Below are 24,288 nucleotides of genomic sequence, written 5' to 3' on the forward strand. Positions count from 1 at the left end.
TGGTGAATCCTCTCACCCTCCACATCTCTGGCCTGTACCCCAGTTCTGTATGAATAAATAATCTTTTAAAAAATAATACAAGAAATCATCTTTTAATTTTTTGCAAAATCAACTTTTTTTTTAAACAGTCTTAAGAATTTTCAAGATGTAGTTTAAACAAATAGGCTGGAAGACAGAAAATAAGTTATTAAATGCACAAGGGAAAAAGGAGTATATAATCTGAGCCAATGAACTCAGAAGAGAACAGCCAATGTAGCAGGACGAACTTACCTGAGAATCTAATTATGACACTCTACAAACTCCCAGGTTGTTTGAAATTGAATATAGCTGTAGGTTGCTAGATGAAATTAATATCTGGAGTATTCTCTGCAAATACTATAAAGCTTTTGGCTACTACTGCCAAGAGACTCTTCACAATCACGTACTACTTCTTTTTGCCTAAAATTTGTTATCATTTACCATATCATTTACTTACCTGAAAACAACATTTGGTTTAGTAAACTTTGGAATGATACCAACCCCCCTGACTGTCCACTCCATTAGCTAGGTCCTTCTCTGTTTCCACTATGCACATGTTCTTGGTCAGATGATCAACTACTTCTCAAATTTCTCTACTTGCTTTGCATGTATCAGACTAGAAGTAATTTAACAGCTTTGGGGGAAAATGTCCTTTTTATGATATGAGAAAAACTTCTGATGAAACCTTAACCATTTCTGTTTCAAACATGAAATTTTTATAGAGAGAGAAGACAAATTTTTAATGCTTGAAATAACTAGCCAGTAGGGCCCTCCCAGGTGGCGCAGCAGGTTAAAGCACAGCACTAAGAATCTAAGAAGCTAAAAGGCCACTTTTACATGAGTTTGATCCCCGCCTGCCCCGGAGGTGACACATGGCGAGGCAGACCTCTCCTGACCCGCCTACTGCTCCCCTCAGCAGTGTACTTGGTCAGTCGGCCTGTTCTGCTCCCCACTCTGTCTCTGGTGAATCCTCTCACCGTCCCTGCTTGTCTGGCCTGTTCCCCAGTTCTGTATGCACAAATAAATAAATCTTTTAAAAAAAATAACTAGCCAGTAAACTAAGTAAAGCATAAAGAGAAAAGTGATGGCCCCCAAAATTAAAAAGCTAGAACTCTAGGGACCAGATACCTAGCTAAATATTTATGTCAAACCACTTAACACATAATTACTGATTGTGCAGATGTCAGCTACTGTTCTAGCTCATAAACTCACTCAAAGAAATGAGAATTAAAACACAAAAATTACATCCTTTACATAATAACTGTAGAAAGGGATTATTCCAGTTTTTTCAACTAATACTCTGAATCCTTAATATATAAGTCCTTACTTTGGACTTTCTGGTAATTTATATTTTCCATAGCTCCTTTCGCACATATTCAAGTACATAAAAGTTGAGCACTGTACAAATCAAAATATGCCTCAAAAGTCACACACAACATAAAGTGTTTCTTAATATATTTAAAAGTACTAGCTTCACACATTAGAACAGTACCAAAAAAAAAAAAAACCCAAAAACCCACAGATGTCGTTTTACCAACTAGATTTAAAAAGCTGAAACTGACAACTGTTTTTGATGCTAGGAAGCTAACTATGTCTTCATGCTCTTTATTGATGGGCGGTTAAGCTGATGTTATCTTCTTCGAAAATATGTAGCCTTGGGTCAAAAAGTTCCACTATTAGGCATTTATCCAACAAATATACTGGAAATGAGAATGCAAGGGTGAGTGGGTAGGATGCTCACTGCAACATAATATATTACAGTAAAATATCTGAAGATAATGTAAATGCTTATGAATAGGGAACTGAGTAAAACCATAATACAGGAATACAATGGAATATTATTTGATCATAAAGAAATGAAGCAGAGCTCTGTGTACTGATAAAAGATGTCCAAGATAAAATTTCAAATGAAAAAAGAAAGTCACAGAATTACCTTTGTAATTCCATTAGTAAAAAAAAGGAGGGGAGGAATAGACATACACAGACACATGTAACACAAAAATTTATAATGAAAATTTTCTAGAATACCCAAGAAAGTGTCAGTAACAAGAATATTAAGTGTGTAGAGATGAGGTAGTGGGGACTTTTACTCTCTCATATATACTTTTGTATTGTCTGAATTCCTCAACAAAGTATACTTTATATTTAAAAAATTATCAGTCCTTAGATGCAAAGTTCTTATCAAATTATAAGCTTACCTGATGTACTACCCATAACAAATCAATTAATTTTAAAGATCTTTTATAGGTAAGGAACTGGAACACTAATTTCTATGGCTTACTCAAGACAACAAAGTTTATGAAGTACTATCAGTAAATAAAATGAAGGTGATCAAAATAGCTGCAAAGTTCAAGGTAATACAGTCTTTTTTTCAAAATTATATAGATAAAAAAGAAGCACTACTTCTTACGGATTATTTTAAATTTCAGAACATGTAAAATTACTTTTCAGCGTAACTAAACTGAGTTTTAGCTATCAGTTGTAGAAGTGATTTCCCAAAACTCACTAAGCTGGGAACAGAAACAGTAGGGGAAAAAGTTGAGAAATGAAAAGTAGAAAAGAAGGGGATATACAATAAAACTACAGAGGGAGTAATGTCTATTAATTTAAGTGGGGAAACAGTGGCTTTAGAGAGTCAATCCCCACAGTAATACTATACCTAACAGTTGGCTGTGTTCCCCTGTGATGGAGTTCTGACTCGGGTCTGAAAAACAAACAATTGAAAAGAAAGGGAAAAAATGAATGATCAAAACAAATACTTTTCTAAAAATAAAAGTCAGTCAAGGAAATAAGCTAAAAAAAAAGAAACAACAACCCCATTTTTCAATGCTAAAGAAACATTAATGAAAATATAGTAAAGACAGAATATAAACTATTACAAAAAATAATTACATATCTTTATTTGAAAAGCCAAACAATAGAATTACCATATGAACCAGCAATTCTACTCTTAGGTAGAATTTTATTACAAAAGTTATAAAAACAGGGACTCCAACAGATACTTAAATGAAAATGTTTATGTTAGCATTATACACAATAATGAAAATGTGGAAACACATGTTACTTATCAACAATGACTGGGTAAAGGAAATTTATGTACATAAAATGGGGTGTACATACATCCATCTATTCAGTCATAAAAGGGAAAGAAGCTTGGATGTATGTTAAAACATACATTTCATAAATGAAATAATCAGACACAAAAGGACAAATACTTTGTATTGCTCCCTTTATGCAAAATATCTACAAAAGGCAAATTTAGAGGGTCAGAAAGTAGGGGCTATTAGCAACTGGGGGTGGATGTGGTGAAGGTGCTGTGTTATGGGTTAGTATGTAAAGAGTTTCTGCTTGGGGTGGTGAGAAATTTTAGAAATAGGTGGTGGTAAAATGGTAAACTCTGCAGTATGTACTTTCTACTACAGTAAACAATAAATTTAAAAAACTAATGAATTTGGCACACAATATTAGTTTCATAAAGTAGAAGCAATTGGGCCTCTTTAGCGGCACAGGTGTTAGGTCTCAGCACTATGAAGCTATCAGCAGCCACTGCAGCATGAGTTGGATCCCCAGCCAAGGAACTGACCCACAGGGTACAGAAGACCTCTCCTGTCACCTGCTGCTCCCCTCAGCAGTGTATTTCAGTAGATTCACCAGTTCTGCTCCCCACTCTTGTCTCTGGTGAAGCCTCCCACATGCACCCCACACCTCTGGACTACACACCAGCTCTTGTATGCATTAAATAGATAAACAGATAAATAAGCAGAAGGGATGAGTTATATTTTTTCTTTATTAAAACCACTTCAAAGTCAATACATAACTAAGGCACTCATTCCTTCTAATAGGTAAATTATGATTTGACTTTTTTTTAAAGATTTTTATTTTATTTATGCATTCAGAAATTGGGGTACAGGCCAGAGGTGCAGGGGTGGTGAGAGTATTCACCAGAGACAGAGTGGGGAGCAGAACAGGCAGACTGATGAAGTACACTGCTGAGGGGAGCAGCGGTTGGGTCAGGAGAGGTCTGCTGCACCATGTGGGTCACCTCTCTGGCAGGGGATCAAACTCATGCTGATGTAGCTTTAACTTCTTAGTGCTGTGCTTTAACACGTTGCGCCACCAGGGAGGGCCTTGATTTGACTTTTAAGTCAAAATGATTAACTTGGCCTTTACAACAATTTCTTCATCATCTGTGGTATAAATATTGGCAATATACCAAGTTCCTAATTAAGGGAAGCTGTCAATCACCATTTAACCAACACATGAAGACTTGAAAAGCATTAAGTGCTCAATATGGAAAAAGACCCTGAGGTCCAATTTTCCCAAAGACTAAACCTGTTGAGAGATGCAGGTTAATGTCTGGCTTGCGTGATTATGCCTGAGGATTAAAAATAATTTTAGACTATAGAGTCTGTGAACAATGAGAAAAAAGTTACATCTTTATTTTCAATAAATTCTACCTGAAATTTAGTATCTTCTCCAAATACAATCTAGACAATAAGCTACATGATTTTGTGAAAAACAAGTATCAGGTATTTTCATATTACATAAAAGGCACTGCATGTGTTTTTTACATCCAATATTACTGTAAAATTATGATAGTTACAAGAATGGATGCTAGCCTTCATTTAATACATTGACAGAGAACCACTTACGTGACTATTTGATCAAAAATCTAACACTTTGATAACTGTATTTTAGTCCCCTTTATCCATTGGCCATATGTGCCAAGATCCCCCAGAGAATCCCTGAAACTGCAAATAGTATAGAATCCTAAACAGTATTTTTTCCAATACATACATGATATATGATAGTTTAATTTAGAAATTAGGCAGAGTAAGATATTAGCAACAATTATAACAGTATATTGTAATAAAGTTATGTGAATGTGGTCACTTTCAAAAATATTTTATTGTATATATATTTGGATCATGGTTAACACCAGTGACTGAGATTACAGAAAGGAAAACTGCACATAAGATACAAAAAAGAGTAAGAATTACTGTTTTATAAAAAATGCAAATAACATTTTACATGGTGTATCAGAAATTACCTATATGAAACTTAATTGAATCTAATACTATAAGCATTCCAGAGAGAAAGGACCAATCAGAATACTTAAATTCTGGTTTCTGATATACAGGATACATGAAAATATATTCTACATATTTCTCCCTAACATAGAGCAAGTGTATTCATAAAACAAAGTATATTCCATAGTAAGTCAATGCATTAGACCCCCTCCCCCTCCTCCCAATTCCCTTTCATCTCAGCGGTAAAATTCAGCCCTATCATCAAAAAGGAGCAAGGGTTCAAGCACAGAATTATGAAAATTCTGAAACAGAACAGCTCTAGTCATCATTTTGATCTACTCCAGTGATCCGAAGGGAAAAGTTGCAGAGGCATTAACATCGTCATTTTCTCCCTAAAATCCTAAACACCACCACTTCTTAAGATTCTGATTTCCACTTGGTGTCATTAATGGAAATACCTTTAACTCTCAGGTGTGCTGGGTCAGAACACAGTTGAGACTCTTGGACCTTAATATTTACAGTTGAGAACATAAATGCCTATGTTAACAAGTGGCCAGATATATATTCCACTATTGCTGAGAAATAAAGGGTAGAGATAGTCTTGATGTTTTGAGAATTTCTGTTCATGCTTCTCATACTCTATCATTCTATCTTGATATAGATAAAACAAGTTCTCTACAATTGCCAGCAATGTATCTATGAGTAAAAATAGAAAAAAAGGGGCCTCCCCTGTGGCTCAGGGGTTGAATGTCAGCACTACAAAGTTCTCACCAGCCACTGCAGCCTGAGTTTGATCCCCAGTCAGGGGCTAACCCACATGATGCAACAGACCTTTCCTCTCACATCCACCGTTCCCCTCGGCAGTGTATTTCAGTAGATCATCTGCTCTCCTCTCCACTGTGTCTCTAGAGCGTCCTTTCTCCCACACCTCTGGCCTCTACTCTTGTTCTTGTATGCATGCATGCATAAATAAATAAAAATCATTTTTAAAAATAGAAAATATCCAGAAAATTCAAGTACAGTAAATATGATTTTTTTCAGACGCTAGTATCTCCCTAAAACTGTAATTTCACCACTTTTCAAGATTCTGATATAAATGCAGATATAAATGGCTTTTTTCTTTATTAAAAAAGGATTTATTTATTTATGCATACAAGAGCTGGGGTGTTGGTCAGAGGTGCAGAGGGGAGGGGAGGGGGAGTGAGAGGCTTCACCAGGGACAGAGTAGGTAGCAGAACAGGTAAATCTACTGATATATGCTACTGAAGGGAGTAGTGGATGGCAGGAGAGGATGTGGGTTAGCCCTCTGGCTGGGGATCAAACTCATGCTGCAATGGCTGCCTGTATATAGCTTCATAGTGCTGAGACTTAACCCCTTGTGCCACCAGGGAGGCCCAAAATGGCTTTTTTATCCTGAAAAGAATGCCTCTTTCTGGCCCTCCTTGGTGGCGAAACAGGTTTGGATGCAGCATGCAAGCTAGACGCAGGGTTAGGATGGAGAACTGCAAGCTAGCGGCAGCCACTTCAGTAAGAGTTAGATCCCGGGCCCCCGAGGTGATCCACATGGCCCGGCAGACCTCTCCTGAGTGGCTGGCTGCTCCCCTCAGCAGTGTGCTTCGTCCATCTGCCTGTTCTACTCCCAACTCTGTTTCTGGCAAAGCCTCTCACTGCCCCTGCTCCTCTGACTTGTACCCAGTTCTGTATGTATAAATAAATAAATCTTTAAAAAAAAAAAAAGAATGCCTCTTTCTACACTGTATGATATTCTTCTCCTTGTCTTCTGAACTGTGTATATATATATATGTGAATTTTCTAGTCAAGACTACTCTTCTTTTGAATATCCTCCTATATTTGAGATAAGTAGAAGTAAGTCTTTTGTATAATTGCCTACAAGTTCAATTTTGATTTTCATTTATTATAGTTAAAGGAGAGCACTACTAATTTGAAGACAAACCTCCAAGAACCTGCAAATGTTTCAGTAATGCGTGTGAAAGCTAGAACAAGGAGATAACCCACTAGAGTGAAATTAGCCATGCCTACAAGTGTCCTAACTGAATGAAAAAGGATGTTAAAAAAAAAAAATTGGTAAGTGAATTTCAATTGAAGAGTTTCTGGGTATGCGATCCAAACAATACAATCAACCTGACAACACTACTCTGAGATATGACTGGGTACCTTTCTACTTTCTATGTCCTGTATCTGAACTCTTCCAGTTAACATTTTTTATAATAGAGTAATACTTTTTTTTAAAGATTTATTTATTTATGCTCACAGAGCTGGGGTACAGGCCAGAGGCACAGGGGCAGTGAGAGGATCACTAGAGACAGAGTGGGGAGCAGAACAGGCAGATGTACTGAAATACACTATCAGGAGAGGTCTGCCACACCATGTGGGTACCTCCTTGGCCAGGGATCGAACTCATGTGCAGTGGCTGCAGTAGCTTCATAGTGCTGTGCTTTAACCCTTTAACCCATTACACCACAAGGGAGGGCCCCAAAATTTTTTTTCAAAGAGCATGGAAGCTCTTTGTTAGTGGGGAAGAGACAAAGAATAAACAAACACATTTTAAACGTGTCAAGAGTGATGTTATATAAAATAGAACAAAATAAAAAAGTGAATAGAGGATTGTGGGGAGGGATGTGGGGAGGAAGACAGCAAGGATCGCTAGTGTGCTAATACAGATATTCATTCTAAAAAGTTCTGTCGGTAATATGATAAATGCCCAGAACTTAAAAGGGGGCATCTAGCTATACAAATATCTACAGAAAAAAAAAATACTATATAAGTAGAGGGAACAGTTAGAGCAAAGACCTTGAAGCAAGAGGAACAGAAAACAAAACTTCTGCAATGATTAAAGAAAAAACAACGGTAGTTTGGATCAGCTCAAAAGTAGTAGAGGTTCTGAATGTGCCCTGATGCCAGGTATGCTTCAAAGACAGGGCTCACAGATTAGCATGCATACAGGTTAGATATGGGATGGTAGCTAAATATCAAGAAGATAAAGTTCTCTTCCTGAGCAATTAGGTGAACAGAAATGTCATTTACTGAGTTGTAGAAGACTGGAGAAAAAAGCAATGATGGGGATGATGAATGAAAGAATTTATGATAGCTAGGCAACTGTCAGAAAGTAAAAATGGGGGCTCCCCTTGGTGGCACAGCTGGTTGACAGGCAGCACTCTGAAGCTAGCCCCAGCCTGAGTTCAGTTCCGGGCAGGGGAGTGACCCACATGGCACAGCAGACCTCTCCTGTCTCACCTGCTGCTCCCCTTAGCATTGTACTTTGTCAATCTGCCTGTTCTGCTTCCACTCTTTCTCTGGTGAATCCTCTCACCCCCCACATGTCTGGCCTGTACCCTAGTTCTGTGTGCATAAATAGATAAATCTTAAAAACTGAGGCATGGCCCTCCATGGTGGCGCAGCGGGTTAAAGCACTGCAACTAAAAAGCTGAAACCACTTCCGCATGAGTTCGATTCCCGCCTGCCCCGGAGGTGACCACATGGTGTGGCAGACCTCTCCTGACCCGCCCATCTGCTCCCCTCAGCAATGTGCTTTGTCCATCTGCCTGTTCTGCTCCTCACTCTGTCTCTGGTGAAGTCTTTCGCCACCCCTGAGTCTCTGACCTGTACCCCAGCTCTGTATGCACAAATAAATAAATCTTTAAAAAAAAAATGAGGCATAATGAAAAACACACAATATTTGGAAACTAAAGTGAGATCCTAGCTCCACCATTATGCATGCAACTTATGGGGAAATATTTCTTAGCCTTTATTTACAATCTATAATGCAAGGATGATAGTATAACAGAAAATTATTGAGATGCTGATTAAATGGTATTAGAAAAACCTAGATGAACCATGGAATGATTCTCAATAAATAAAAATTGTAGTGCTGCAGATAATCATGGTAAATATTAGAATGCAGGTCACCAGGGATATTTCTTTAAACTTTAAATATTTTGCACTACAATAGTGTTGAGATAACATAAAAGTAATGTGGGTGAGTCCTAGGCACTGATAAACATACAGACTTGAAATAGTACATTCCTATGGTACTAACAGTCCGAATCACTGATCATATTTCAAAGTTTGACTTGCTGAAAATTTAAACTAAATAAATATTAATACATGATTTGGAGTTTTCTGATAAAATAATCACAATAGTAATAGGCCAGGAGTGTCCATACTACATTCCCAGTACATGTTTATTAGTAAGTCAAATCCAAATGAACAATGACAATTTAGTTCAATAATATTAAAACATGCCTAAAAATGTACTGGATACTATAAGGAATAAAGGAATAAGTATATGGGGGCCTCCCTGGTGGCCAAAGGGGTTAAGTCTCAACACTATCAACACTAAGGCCTGAGTTCGATCCCCAGCCAGGGAGGTGACCCACATGGCGCAGCAGACCTCTCCTGTCTTGCCTGCTGCTCCCCTCAACAGTGTACTTCGTTGATCTGCCTGTTCTGCTCCCCACTCTGTCTGTGGTGAGTCCTCTCACACCTGTAACTCTGCCCTGTATCCCAGTTCTTCTACACAAAAATAAAGGAATGAGGATATGTCTTAATATTGAGGCTCATAATCTAGTTGAAGAGTCAAAAATATAAATTTATTAAAGAATGGTAGTAATAACATCTTCACTTTTAATAGCATTTTATAGCTTTTAAAATGTATTCATATATTTCATTTGATCCTCACCTGGATTCTGATTTTTCTATTACATTGTGCTGGTTGTTCATAAAATTCATGTGTAAGTACAACTGCTAATTAATATAGTTAACTCTTAATTATAAAGTGATAAAATAACTAAGGTAAAAGAAATCACAATAAGGCACTTATGAAATAATTAAATTATAGGTCAGCAAAATAAGTATCTAGGTGTGGCACTACAGTGACCACAAATGGTCATATCATGTCTCCTGCTACATTAAGAGTTCAGAAACAGGGTCCTCCCTGGTGGCCCAGTGAGTTAAAGAGCAGCACTGCAAGCAAGCCAGCCACAACTCTTCGATGTGAGTTCAATCCCCACCCCAGAGGGGAGCCACATGGTGTAGCAGACCTCTCCTGCTTTGCCCGCTGCTCCCCTCAGCAGTGAACCTTGTCAATCTGCCTGGTCTGCTCCCCACTCTGTCTCTGGTGAATCCTCTCACAACCCCTGTGCCTCTGGCCTTTACCCCAGTTCTCTATGAATAAATACATAAATAAATCTTTTTTTTAAAGAAAGTTCAGAAACAGTACTTACATTAGGAAGATCCAGTCTCTCCTCCCACCTCTAGACCCCACCCTTCTTATATAAGAAGGTGAAAGGATAGCTTATGTAACTACAGAATCCAATTCAGAACCAGGCTGAAAGGATAAGAAATGAGGAAGAGATAAACATCATCCACCTAGAACAGTAAATACTGGTTTTAGTATTTTAAAATGTCAGTAATGAAAGTATTTTGTTCTTTTTATACTTATCACTTCTGGTTAGTTCTGTAAGATTATTTGATAATCTTACAATCTACAAGTATTCACGGAATATTTACTGTAATTTTATCTTGAAAGATTTATTGAATTCATTTTGTTCTAAATACCTTGGTATGTCTTAACTGTGACTTTAGATTATCAGTGTATGATCCACTTTCTCTCTCCACCCTTGCCATTGACCCTTTTAAGAATGGAGGCTTTATCAAATGTTTTTTTCTATGTGGGCATTAGACTTTAACATCTCTTCAAAACTTGATCTCCTTTTAAAGTGTTCAGAGCTTCTGCTGGGCAACAGTATCTAGCAAGATTAATATGGCTTGTATTGTATCTATTTTTAGTTTAGACTGTATTTATGGCAAGCATGCTGGCATTTCGTTTAGTGACAAAGTTTCTTTTATAAAAGAAACCAAAAAGTGACTCCATTTTAAGGAAAAATACTAAATGCAAAGGTAATATAAAAATGGAAAGATTACAAAGGTGATCTCTAAGTGACAAATTTAGGGGAAACTGCCTACTCCCATGGTACTAACTATGGACTACAATCCTATGAAGAAGTATTCTCATGCTCCTGAAGAAACCAGCTGAGAGAAAATGGAAATGAACTGGTGGGGTAGCCAGCAACCTGTGGTATAGTATGTGGTGCATCAATGGCCCAAAGATGAGTGACTTAAGATCAAAGCAACCTGAGTTTTAAGTAGAACTTTTAAAGACCTTAAGCATAACTCAGTCACAGGGAGGAAGAAACACAGCACATGTCTGGGATGGTTTGCTTAGAAGGGCTGGGTTATATCCAGAAAAGTCTTACAAGTCTAAAGGAGATGGAAATCAACTGAAAGTCTCTATGTACAAGTCTAAAAAAAGAAAGCAATATTTTAGTTAAGGAAACACGAGTGCAAAATATAAAATGATTTATTAGAGAGAGACAAGCATTATTAGACCAATGTAATTTCTCAATGTGCTAACTAACAATCTTCTCTAGGATAGTTCTAATGGGTAGTTGTTATTAATTCAAGCAAAACTCGAATGCCTACTACATGTCATGTACAATGCAAGACACTGCAGATACCAAGAGCGACCTTTTGTTTTTAAGAAGTTTGAAAAGGAAAGAAATAACAGAGACAATCATGAAATAATAAAAATAATTGTTAAAGTATAGGTGCAGATATTGTAGGAATCAAAAAAGAAAGAAAAAGATGTGGGATGATGTTAAGGGTATAACTGAGCTGAACTCTGAAGGATGGATTTTTTTTGTCAAAAAGCAGAATGCACAAGGGACTATAGCGAGGGCTCATGGCTCATGGGGAAACTGGTGGTGGGAATTCCACAGGGGATACGCACTGATGTAAAAGATATAAATAAAAAAATTAACTAGTTTTTTAAAAAAGCAGAATGGGTGAGAGAAAATGGAGAAAGGGAAACATTTTAGTCAGAAAGAATGACAATAAGGACCTAGCTCGTGAAGAAGTCATAAAACAGGAAATAAATATCTAATAATATGCCTATATGACATCAGGTATCTATTACACATAATATATAATGATATATAAATTATCCTCTCCATGCATATAATATACTACACATAAAACATAATGTAAAATATACCTAATTAATAGAAAGAGGAGAAAAAATGTTCTAGTTCACAAAAAAAAAATGGGGAAAAGCAGCAGAACCAATCAGCATATATATTTTCTAACTTTAATCCTTTTCCTTTGTTCACTAAATCCAATGAATTATGACTTCCAAACCAATCCCCTTTTCCAATGCATTGACATCATTTTGAGTCACATCCTTTCTAACTTGAACCACAAAAATAGTTCAATTATTCCCCCCATGACCAATTTTCCCATTTTTTAACAATCCTGCATCCCAGCCCCCACTAATAATCCTAAAATTCTATCTGAAATACAGACAGAACCAACTTGTGCTGCAGTAGCTGCCCATAGCTTGATAGTGCTGAGACTAACCCTGCATGCCACCAGGGAGGCCGAGATTAAATATTTTAATACAGGGTTTCTCTGGTGGCCTAGGCGTTAAGTCACAGCACTATCACCTCTACAGCAGGAGTTCGATCCCCCAGCCAGGGGGATCGAACAGCCCTCTTCTGTCTCTGCACTTCTCCCCTCTGCAGTGTATTATAGTGTTCTGCATCCCACTCTGTCCTTGTGAGTCTCATTCCTGCATCTCTGGCCCACACCCCTGTTCTTGTGTGCATAATTAAATAAAAATAAACCTTTAAAAAATAAATATTTTAATACATTGAAATAAAAAAGAAATAAAGAAATCAAAAACACAGGAGAGAGGAGGCAAGAAAGGATCTAGAATCCAGGTAGGTGCATTAGCATAAAAGAACAAGTGTTAATCCAGACGTAAGAATTTAGGAGAAGGGTTTTGGAAATAGTTTACGATATGAAGGAGGAGGATAGGTCATAATGTACTGAATGTAAAAGAATGGAGGACTGAGGGATTCATGTTCATTCTCAAGTTTTGTGAGAATCTCAGAGAAAGGAGGCTAACTAGGATCAGACATACTAATGTTGCTGTAACAATTACACCTTTTGGTTACACAAAGCTTTGAATATGCTATAAAATGCTCAATACATGATAGCTGATTGACAGTGAAGTAGTTTCACCATTCTACCAAAAGCAATATACAGATTTAACGCCATCCTAATAAAAGTCTCAATGACATTCTTCAAAGAAATAGAAAAAATATTGATGAGATTCATATGGATCCACAATAGACCTCAAATAGCCAAAACTCTCTTGATTAAGAGGAGAATGGAAGCATTACAATCCCAAACTTCAAGAAATAATTTCAAGAAAAAACTCAAATACCCAATAAATTCATAATTAAGAAAAGAAATGAAAATATAGAGTTGAAAAAAGGACAAACTTTCCTGAAAGAAAATGTAGAGAGAGGAGCTGAGATCAAGCCCTGGGTATGTGAGTATATAGAAGTGTATCCATAAAGGGAAAAAACATCATTTAAAGAACTATGACTGTGGGCCCTTCCTGGTGGCACAGCTGGTTAAAGCACAGCAATACGAAGCTATCGCAGCCACTGCATCTCGAGTTTGATCCCCACCCAGGGAGCTGACACACATGTAGCACAGCAGATCTCTCCTCTCTCGCCTGCTGCTGCCCTCGTTAGTGTATTTCAGTAGATCTAAAGACTGTTCTGCTCCCCACTGTGTCTGCTGATCTCCTCATACACCCACCTCACACCTCGTATCTATACCTCGTTCTTGTAAATATACAGTAAAAATATAAATGTCCAATATTTGGCATCATTTTGACATGCTTTTCAACACATACCTCCTTTGAACTCTTTATATTTTGCTATAAACGGCTACATTTCATTTTTCCTTGTGGTTGAATAGTATTCCACCAGTGGATATACCACATTTTCTTGATCCACTCTTCTGTTGACGGACATTTAGTTTGCTTAGTGCTGCAATAAATATGTAGAACTTCGTGCTTTGATTTGATAGTTTCACCTTCTTTGAGTAAATACCCAAGAGTGGAATTGATGGGTCACATGGATTTTCAATTTTTAAGTTTTTAATGTGAATCCAGATGTCTTTCCACAATGGGTACACCAGTTTACAAGTTCACCACCAACAACGTAACAGGGCTCCTCTTTCTCCACATTCTCCCCAGGGCTTCTTGTCTGGGGGCCTTTTTAAAACGCGTCATCCTCATTGAACGTGAGATACAGATACCTCATCATGGTTTTAACCTGCATTTCTCTTAATGGAAATAATGTAATGCATTTTCCAGATATCTATAGGCTGTGAAGTATCAATTCAGGTAATTTATTAATTATGTTGTTTTTCTACTGCTGAATTCTATAAATTTTTTGTCTTGGATATTATTACCCCTTGTAGGTTATATAATATGTAAATATTTTTCTTCCACTAAGTAGGATTTCTTTCTAATGCATTTATATTTTCTTTCATATGTTAAAGTTTTTAAATTGTATTCTCTAGCTATAGGGGTCGTGGCTCAAAAAAATCTTTATCACAGATGTCACAGAAAATATCACAGTGTTTTCTTCTATAACTTTGACTACTGCAGGTCTTACATCTAGATTTAATCCATTTTTTAATTTACTTTTATTCATGGATTAGAGAGTAGTCTAACTTCATTCTCTTACATGTCACTTTCCAGTTTTCCTAGCACTCATAAATTAAGTCTCGGAATGTGAGTGTACAGAAGTATAGCCATAGAGGGGAAAAAAATAATTTTAAGAACTATGACTGATGTGTGTGGACTTACTTCTGGGCTTTAATTCTGTTTCTTTCATCCATGTGTCTATTTATGCCAAGATGGTGTTTTTGTTACTACTGCTTTATAAAGTCAGATAAAGTAATGCCTCCATTCTCTCCTTTTCCCTCAGAATTACTTGCCTATGCAAGGCCGTTTACATTTCCATATAAATGTGTTTTTTGTTCCAATTCTTGAAGAATACTGTTGGTATTTTGATGTGGACTGTGTTAAACTTATATATTACTTTAAGTAGGATAGGCTAGTCATTTAGGTAATCAGTCTCCCATGCATGAGCGTGGGATGTTATTCCACCCCAACCTCTAGGCTATGTCTGAGCACAGATGCAGCACTGGGCACAATTGTAATTGAGACAGGACCACAAGCTGGGAGTTGCTCTCTTTGCTTTTCCAGAACAGAACCTTACCCTGGGGTGTTTTTTTCCTACTGTTAAAATCCTGATGCTCAAACTCTAGTTAGTGAAAGAGTTCTTGTCTCAGATTTGGCTGGGGTGGCAGGTGTTTCAAATATCACAGCCTCAGGATGTAAATAATAGCACTGGCTTAGGAGAAGACACAGCTGAGCTGGCTCTCACTAGCTTGACTCCACCTGTTCCATATTGGCAGCCTCAGGCTCCAGTTGGTAATAACTGTTCCCTTGCTCCTCTGGTTCTCCTCTGATGCAGCGTTGGTCCTGAATGCCAACTCTGTACATCCCCTTATTCAACACAGTGCCATGACCCCAAAGTCTCTGATGCAGGAATGTGACCACAAGTCAACATCTGTAGGGGGCACAGCATGGCAGCCACCCCTCCCTCCTGTAGTGCAACAAACACAGTTGATTAGATTATCTTCCCCTCCCTTTTCCATCTACTGTTGCTCCTAATGTATAATACAGTTGTCCACTCATGATCCAGAGATTACAGATGGCTTTTTTCTACTGCAATTTAATTTTGAGTATATGGAAAAGGTGAACACAGTATATTCATTCTGCTACTATCTGGACACTCCACAGAATGTATTGAGCAATTTTGTCTGACCCATCTAACTGAAAAGATGGTGGGACAATGACCAGCAGGCAAGTAGCTGAGGCTGGAGTAGAGAAAGAACTAGAACCAGTGATGAGTCTTGCTCAGGCCCACTGCAGTGCAGGAAGGGGAAGAAGCTTGATGTTGGAGGTAGAACACATGCATTGGGGGACAACACTAGGCAGGAAGGGAAAAAAGACACTAGCAGGTACAGGGAGCCCTGCTACCAGTACTGGGTACTTGTCAACAATATCATTCAAATTCTGGCATATAAGCTAAATATAAGCATTAGATTAATAGAGGCCCTTGAGGTAACCAGTGCTGTTTAGTAGTTTCCCAAGCAAAAGGATTAGAAAGTCACTTGTTTTTTGAGTTTCAAATTTCATAAAGAAAATGAAAATGGGCTAAATTCTGAAGTTATCTGAATAACTTTTATTGAAACATATCCTAGATACACTGGAGTAAGTTCACTAGAAGCTGACAGTTATGATTTTAAAACTTGGAAGGGAGCTAGCAACTCTCTTCCACAAAAGTAGAAAGTCCACAATGTAAGTGGAAAAGATAAAGTTATTTGGGTCAAATTCACAATCTGACCAGCTATGAAAAGTTAGGGACAGAAGAGGGCAGGACTTACGTATTTTAAAATAGAAAATATCTCACCAAGAAGTAACAAAGAATTCAGGGACTGTTGCAAATGTTATACAAAAAGCTTACTGACACCTTATGTTCTCCTTTGGCCTTATACAGGATTCAAGTTATTTTCTATGCACTTTAGATAAACATATTTCACATTTCTTTCACTTTAAAAGGTGGTTTTGAAAGAGTAAGTCCTGATCATACAGATTCACTCCTTAACCAATAGGGGAAGGATCTGATCTGAAAACACAAATTAGGATCCTCATTCAACAATTATGTTCTGGGTGCTTACCATTTATAAGAAAATGTTGTAGGCACGGGATTTTGACCACAGATTAATAGTGTATGCAAAGGAAATTTGTTTTGCTTGTTGGTTTGTTTTGCTCATTAACATTTTTTAATTAGAATTTTTTTTTTTTTTATTCAGCAGGTACAGGGAGCCCTGCTACCAGTACTGTATTTTTAGCAGTTTTTTTTTTTTATTTCAGATGTAATCCCCATGGACTTCCTGCCATCAATTCACCCATAGTCCCGTGGGCTCTTTCCAACCCCAACTCCGGTAGAATGTCTCTGGTTTATAGTTGTTTGTTGACTTTTTTTCCTGATCCCTTACACTCCTGCTATAAGTGAAACCATTTTTTTCTTTCCAGCTTATTGAACCAAGCATGATCCCTTCCAGCAACATCCATGTTGCCATAAAAGGCATGAGTTTATCCTTTTTGATTGCTGAGTAATATTCCAGTGTGTGTGTGTGTGTGTGTGTGTGTGTACACACACACACACACACACAACTTCTTGATCCAGTTATCTATTTGAGGGCATTTGGTTGAATCCACATCTTCCCTACTGTAAAAAGAGCAGCAATAAACACAAGGGTGTAGGCATCCTTTTGAATTAAATGTTTTTGTGTCCTTTGGGTAGATACCTAGGAGTGGGATTGCTGAGTCATATGGAAATTCATTTTTAGCAGTTTGAGGAACCTCCAAACAGCTTTCCATAGTGGCTGGACCAGTTTGCATTCCCACCAGCAGTGTAGAAGAGTTCCTTTTTCTCCACATTCTCGCCAACATTTGTTGTTGCTAGTTTTTTTAATAAGTGCACTCTTACTGGTGTGAGAGGGTATCTTAGTGTAGTTTTGATTTGCACTTAGCAAGGGGAAATAGTTTGTAAAAAGGGAGTGTTCATGAATTGAGAGCTAGATAGTAACTAGCTGAGAAATCATATTGTTGGCTCCATAAAGTCCTTTTTCTTATATTGCACTTGAATTCCCTTAAAATGTTGCTACTATTTATCATTTTTATATTCAAATTACTGTCTCCTACAGCACTTCTATTTAGCTGGTCTAGTACACTGTTCTAAGTGATTTTTCTCATTCTTGTTCCCAGACTTCCCAATTGGGTTGTTTTTTCTTTGTCATTTCATAGGAGCTTAGGTTTCATTGTTGGACTACAAGGGTGACAACTTCAAGAGAACAGAAAGGCAGAACAGTCTCTAGCCCTGTGGGTGGGCAGCAGCAGCAGGTAGTCTGTGGAGGCCCAGAAAGAATCCTCCATGTTCTCAGGTCTCCCTGTATCTCCAAGTCTCGTGATTAGTGAGATCACAGACCTCTGGCTCTTTCCCTTTCTCCTTCCCCCAGTTCATGGATCGACCAAGCCAACTTCCTTACTGGATCTGCCCTTCTCATCCTCATACTGAGGCTGCTGCCCAGCCCATAAGGAATAAGTTGTGTGCCAGTTTTCCCTGGAAGAGCTTCCACAGAGGCCAGGGCCTCACTTGCACCTAGCATTTCACTGGATCCAGGCAGGGGTCATCTGGCTCAAGAGAGGCAAATACAGACTGGAATTAAGAACAGAGGGACAGTGAGATATTCATCTTCCCAGAACCCTCACGGGGAAGTAAGTCGTATTTATAGACTAATCCAAAAAACATTCAAACCTTGGTAAATAAGTGAAAAAATGTTAAAAGCCTATGTGAAGTCCAAACGTCTGTGGGCTGTATCATAATTACTACTTTAAATGTTAAGCACTGAGAAATAAAGAAGATTGTAATGGTAGTTGGATTTAGAGGCTATGACTGAATGGATGTTTCTTAAAATAAAGTTGTATAAAAAGTCAGAAAAGAGTGCACACTTTATGCTTTTTTTAAATACAATTCTAGGAAATGCACGCTAATGTACAGTAACCAGAGAACAGACCAGTGTTTGCTTGGGGACAAGAGCACTGGGAAATTGTAAAAGAAATATAACATGAAAAATAACAAAAATTTTGCAACTTATGTTAAAAAAAGGTGATCTCCCTAAATAGAAATCACAATTAAAAATAAAGGAAAACACCAACAGGTAAGAGATATTGAACGAAGTCATTGAACTTCTTTGAGTTTAAAGTTTTCTATCATAATAAAATACAAATATAATTTTTTTTAATATTAAAACACCATCCCTCATATTCATGTAACTCATAAAAGAGTTGAAGAGATACAATATAATTACAAAGAAATTGCAAATTCAGGGCAACCACAAAGTGTAGCTGAATGCTGACACTGACTGATGATCTAATCAAAGTTGGGATAGAGGATTATCAAGTCATCTTGGAGGAAATGAGTATGAGCCTGGTCTTGAGGTGATGTGAGTTTGTATAATTTTTTTTTATGGTAGACAAGGAATTAAGAGAGGAAGAGAAGAGAATGTAAATGAGTTATATTACCAAAAGCAGGGTGCTAGGGGAAAGGTAAAGACAGCTTTTGAGAAGGATGCTTACTAATAAACTTACCAGTTCTAATCCAACCATCATATTCTCTCATCACAAAAAAGTGATATGTTGCAGTGGAAAGACCACAGAAAAGGAAATGAAATCTAATTCACTATATGAAGGTTTGGGATAGAACAAAATATTGTATATTATTTATGCACCATATACAACATTTACCACATCTGTATTCTCCCTCTCTTAGTGTCATTCTCTAAACAGACATTTGTTTCACCAAGCTTCATTCTAAGTAAAAAAAAAAAAAAATCCATGGACTATTATAATTTTCTAATATACTAAAAAATCTTTCACAGCTTCATTAGTATAGGTGTTCCTAAAGGCTGTATTAAAATTTAACTCTTTCACCTATTCCAAATGGCCATTTTTTTCTAACATGAGCCTATACTATAGGCTAAGTATAGCTAAGTAAAGCTAACAGTTTTTATAGATCTAGCATTTAGTTAACAGTCTAACAGCCTGTCGATTCTTAAATTCTATTTAAGATAAATCTCAATACACTCTCAAACCATTTGGATTACTTGAGAGTTAACATTAGAAAGTCTGTTCAATACCAATATAATTCCCTTTCTTTTCATTTCTAAAAATCTCCTAATCTACTATCTGCATCAAGTGAAGACAAATATAGCAACTGAAATGCCTAATCCACAGATATTATAAATAGATGTAAGGAGTGAGAAGATTTAGAACAATTAATTCATAGAAATACAACTCAAAAACTACTTAAATACACAAATGTAACATCTACGCCTGCCTAAGTAAATGCAATAAATAGTAAAACTCTTTTATACTGTTCTTATAAAGAACAGCATAGATTTGATAACGCTGCCATCAAATCATGTAGTCCATGCACATTAATATATAAAGTTTCTCTTCTCCTTAAAAATCTAGGACTTGGCATCTGAGTGGGATGAAAATACTGGCTCTGCTACTATTTGTTATGTGGTCACAGGAAAGTCATTACTGTCAACAGCTTCAGTTTATCTCTTAAGGGGCAATAACACTTCTACAGAATGGGGCGAACATTAAATGGGTAACACTTCAAGAAGTAACCTCTATCACATGTGCAATATCTATCTACCATAAATTCTTGTTTCTCATGGGTGCTATACCCTCTTCTGATACCATCTAATAGTTCCTGTTGCTTATAATCTTCTCTGGACCTATCCAAGTATCAATTGTGTTTCTTTCTAGAGATTCTGTCCCAGTCCAGGCGGTATTATTATACTCCATCATCATTTACCCAAAGCTATTTCTTTTTGTTTTTATTAACCCACTAACCATAAGTAAAAGGTAGCTCTTATTTGTTTTTAAAGGACTTTTTTTTTAAAGATTTATTTATTTGTGCATACAGAACTGGGGTACAGGCCAGAGGCTCAGGGGCGGTGAGAGGCTTCACCAGAGACAGAGTGGGGAACAGAACAGGCAGATCGACGAAGTACACTGCTGAGGGGAGCAGTGGGCGGGTCAGGAGAGGTCTGCCACGCCATGTGGTCACCTCCAGGGCAGGAGGGAATTGAACTCACGCGTAAGCGGCTTTAGATTCTCAGTGCTGTGCTTTAACCCGCTGCACCACCAGGGAGGGCCGGTAGCTCTTATTTTTGAGTGCTGTCATTTTGGGTGCTCTTATTTTAAGTGTTAGTTTTTATTCATTATCCCATATAACTCATATAATTCACCCTGTAAAGTAGGTACCATCATTCCCTTTATCAATGAGTAAAGAAAAAATTCAAGAAGTTAAATAACTTGCCCAAAGTCATTCAAATAATAATTAATATAAATTATCACTGCTAACTAGGAATAACTGGTAGGACAGGGATTCAAAAGTCAGGTATCTGGCACCAAAGTAAGGCTATAACTTATACTTTCTATGCCTTTGTTATCTTAGGAAAAAACATACAACACCCAGCATGATATTTGCACTAAACATGTGTTCAGTAAATGGTAAATAAAAGAGAACAGATCTATTCACCGATTGCCTTATGTGCAATCATTTGGAGATATAAAATGATCCAATAAGGTCCCTATATTCGAAAAGCCTATAATCACTGGACAAGAGACACAAGTAAACAGCTGACTGCCAAACAGTGCAGCACGAGCTATCTTTATAGACAGATTGCTGAGAAAACACTATGGAACAGCTAACCTGAACTAGGGAGGAGGAAAGCAGTCATGAAAGGTGTTAGGTTTCTGCCTCTCCCTTGGAAGCCAAAACTAAACAGGGTTATTTTATGTTGACATTGTAGAAGCCAGTATGGCAAGAATTAATATACTTTTTTTTTTAATTAGATTGTCTATAGTCATAGTTCTATTTTATCTCAAATTACTCACCCATATATGTCAATTAAATCTTACCTAAAAAAACACATTTTAAAACGTAATTTGCTGTTTAAATATGTGTTAACTTATGTGAAACTACATATTCTCCTCATCACATATATAGAAGGAAAAACATTCAATGAAAGGAAAAATGAATGTTTATATAACTGGCTAGTGCTGCAAGTGCTTGCAACAAAACAACCATCCTTTTAAGGACCTTAGGAGAACAAGGGGCTAAAAGTTATGGCAGTCCAAGCAACTGCTCCAAAAGCACCGTTATCCTCCATAATATTTCATACTTACCCAAAAACCCAAAATTTTTAGATTTTTTCTCATAAACATTTCCCTCCTTCCTCTAACTCTACAATAAAGATAAATCCAATTTAGATACTATATTCTCACTTCTATTGTGTTGTTCTCTTACCCAAATGGTTCATTCAAGTGGAGACTTTCTGGGCTGTCACAGAAAGTACCAAAACAGGGGCCCTCCCTAGTGGCGCAAGGGGTTAAAGCGCAGCACTAGGAAGCTATCCCAGCCACTGCAGCACAAGTTAAATCCCTGGCCAGGGAGGTGGCCCACATGGCACAGCAGACCTCTCTTGTCTTGCCCGCTGCTCCCCTCAGCAATGTATTTTGGTTGATCTGCCTGTTCTGCTCCCCACTGATGAATCCTCTTGCATCCTGCACCTCTGGCCTGTAACCCTGACTCTTGTCCGCATAAACAAATAAACATTAAAAAAAAGAAAGCACCAAAATAAAAAGCCTTATTAAATTCAAGTTAAACTGTACCTGTCACTTCTTCCTTGTCCAGAGCAATTACTATGGAAGAAAATAAACTAAGTCTAAGAATGTCATTTATTACAAAGCTCTTTGCTATTAAAATTCCTGTGACTTTTCTATGTGGTGCTAGTTAATTAAATGATTTCAGCACCGTTCTAATATGAATAAAGCAGGCTTTCCCAAACATAATGGGACTAGTAAAGACAAAATAAGAGAGTTGGTGAAGAAAGAGGAAAAAAAAAAAAAGCAAAAGTGATTTGTCTGCGTTTTGTGAATCTAATGAAGACAATGATCACAAAAGCCCAGAGCGATTGCAACCTGAGGGAGGCACACAAAAAGAACTAAGAAAATACAGTTTCAAATACACATAGCCCTGAAAGTGAACCTAACTTCTCTAAGCTAAAGTTGTGGAAAATAAGGTTCAGATTTAAAGTAGGTTATACTTACTTTCACATCCTTACCACTCTGACTTTTTGGTAAAATGAAAATAGCCCAGTCAGACAAAGAAATTCCACAAAGCCTTCCTTATCTTCCCTAATATAAATTATCTCTGGAGGGTAAAAATAACAAAAAGCAATTTTTTGGATAGCCTTTATCTTTAATGTTTCTTAAAAATTAACAAATGCTCCGTAAAACAGAAGTTAGTCGACAGCTGTTTAAAGCAAAGAATTGTATGTACTACTTAGTACAGAGAAAAGTTAGACTCATGAAATCAAAAGGAATTCAGAACGGTTATTACTCTAGCCTTCACTCACACTCTGAAGAGCTTGTGGACAATTTACAAAATTTACAGGCTTAAAAAATATAGGGCTTCAAATTATGACTATGTTTAATACCATAACATTAAGATTTTAATTGCTTGTTTAGAAATTCAAAATTACAACTCCCCTAGCAAGTCTAACTGTTACCGGTTAGAGAAAATAGGGATAATCACTAAAACCTGAGACTAGGATAGCCACCACAGTGATGTCTATTGTACTTGCGTTCTTTTCTTCATTCTAAGAGCATTCACTATTGAATCGGTTAGCTGGTAAACTGAGGCAAAACACTGACTAACTTGAAAAGTTACAAGCACAAAGTCCACTGTATGAAACTACTGAACCATGCTCCCTTGCTGTGGTATAATTTAAACCGAGCAAAAGGTAACGTCTAAATTGCGCATAAATTGACTTTTACTGTGCTTGAAAACTCTTTTCTACGTTGCCACGATTCAATTTCACCTGTAGGTAATGAACACTGAACTCATTGTGGGGAAGAAACAAGCCAGAGTGTGGGAAAAGAGAAGCTATCAGATATACCGCTGATTGAAAATCGCTTCAAATAGCATTTTTCTCCATCCTTAAAGAGGCATTTTGATCATTTTAGTTACCATCTCGCTGCGAAAAGCGCTACAGGTCCCAGAAGCTCCCAAACTGAGGACTCACCTGGTTCACCTGAAGGCTGAATCCGGGCTTTTATTTCTGCTATACGGGGCTCCTCCTCTTTGGAGACCGAAGCAGCTGCCCCTTCCTCTAAGTCCTCTACCTTAGTCACCGTAAAGTGTGGCATAGCTATCGTTAGAAACCCTGTGATCTTCGGTGAAACGTACTTCCAGTCTACTTTCCCTCCCCACCTCTTCCTCGCAGCGTCCCTTTCAGACTCCGATCACTGCCTACGGGTGACCGAGGCTGGGAATCGGGAAGTACTTTAAGTTCACGTGACCACCAGCCCCAAGGGTGTGGAACTCTGGAAGACACGCCTTCCACAGTGTTTATCATTCATTTAAAAGGATTAAGCACTCCACCCCTTGCTTATTGTTATCAAGCTCAGGAATCCCAAGAACTGTCCAGGCTGCTTTCCCAGAGTTGCCAAAAGCTGGCATAAATTCATAAAGTCCCACCCACTGGGCACCCGCTCACTCCTTTCTTTTACTTAATTTATTGCATCCCCTGTTCAAGTTACCTTCTCAACCTCTGCCCTCATATTTTACATGAGGAAGAT

The 24,288-nt window shown here is 37.6% G+C and overlaps 1 protein-coding gene across 2 annotated transcripts in view; it reads right to left on the reverse strand.

Moving 5' to 3' along the window:
- SLC12A6 (solute carrier family 12 (potassium/chloride transporter), member 6) overlaps positions 1-24,288 on the reverse strand; it is an 85,190-nt gene that overhangs the window by 39,962 nt on the left and 20,940 nt on the right. Inside the window, exon 2 of one of the 2 annotated variants that reach the window (XM_004687955.2) lies at positions 2,678-2,722. The exons of the other annotated variant lie outside the window; for it this stretch is intronic. Coding sequence (XP_004688012.1) covers positions 2,678-2,722 — 45 coding nt within the window. The remainder of the gene's footprint in view (positions 1-2,677; positions 2,723-24,288) is intronic. 2 annotated transcript variants of the gene reach the window in all.

Source organism: Condylura cristata, unplaced genomic scaffold, assembly GCF_000260355.1.
Source record: "Condylura cristata isolate star-nosed mole 26May11 unplaced genomic scaffold, ConCri1.0 scaffold00023, whole genome shotgun sequence".
Classification (NCBI taxonomy): Eukaryota; Metazoa; Chordata; class Mammalia; order Eulipotyphla; family Talpidae; genus Condylura; species Condylura cristata.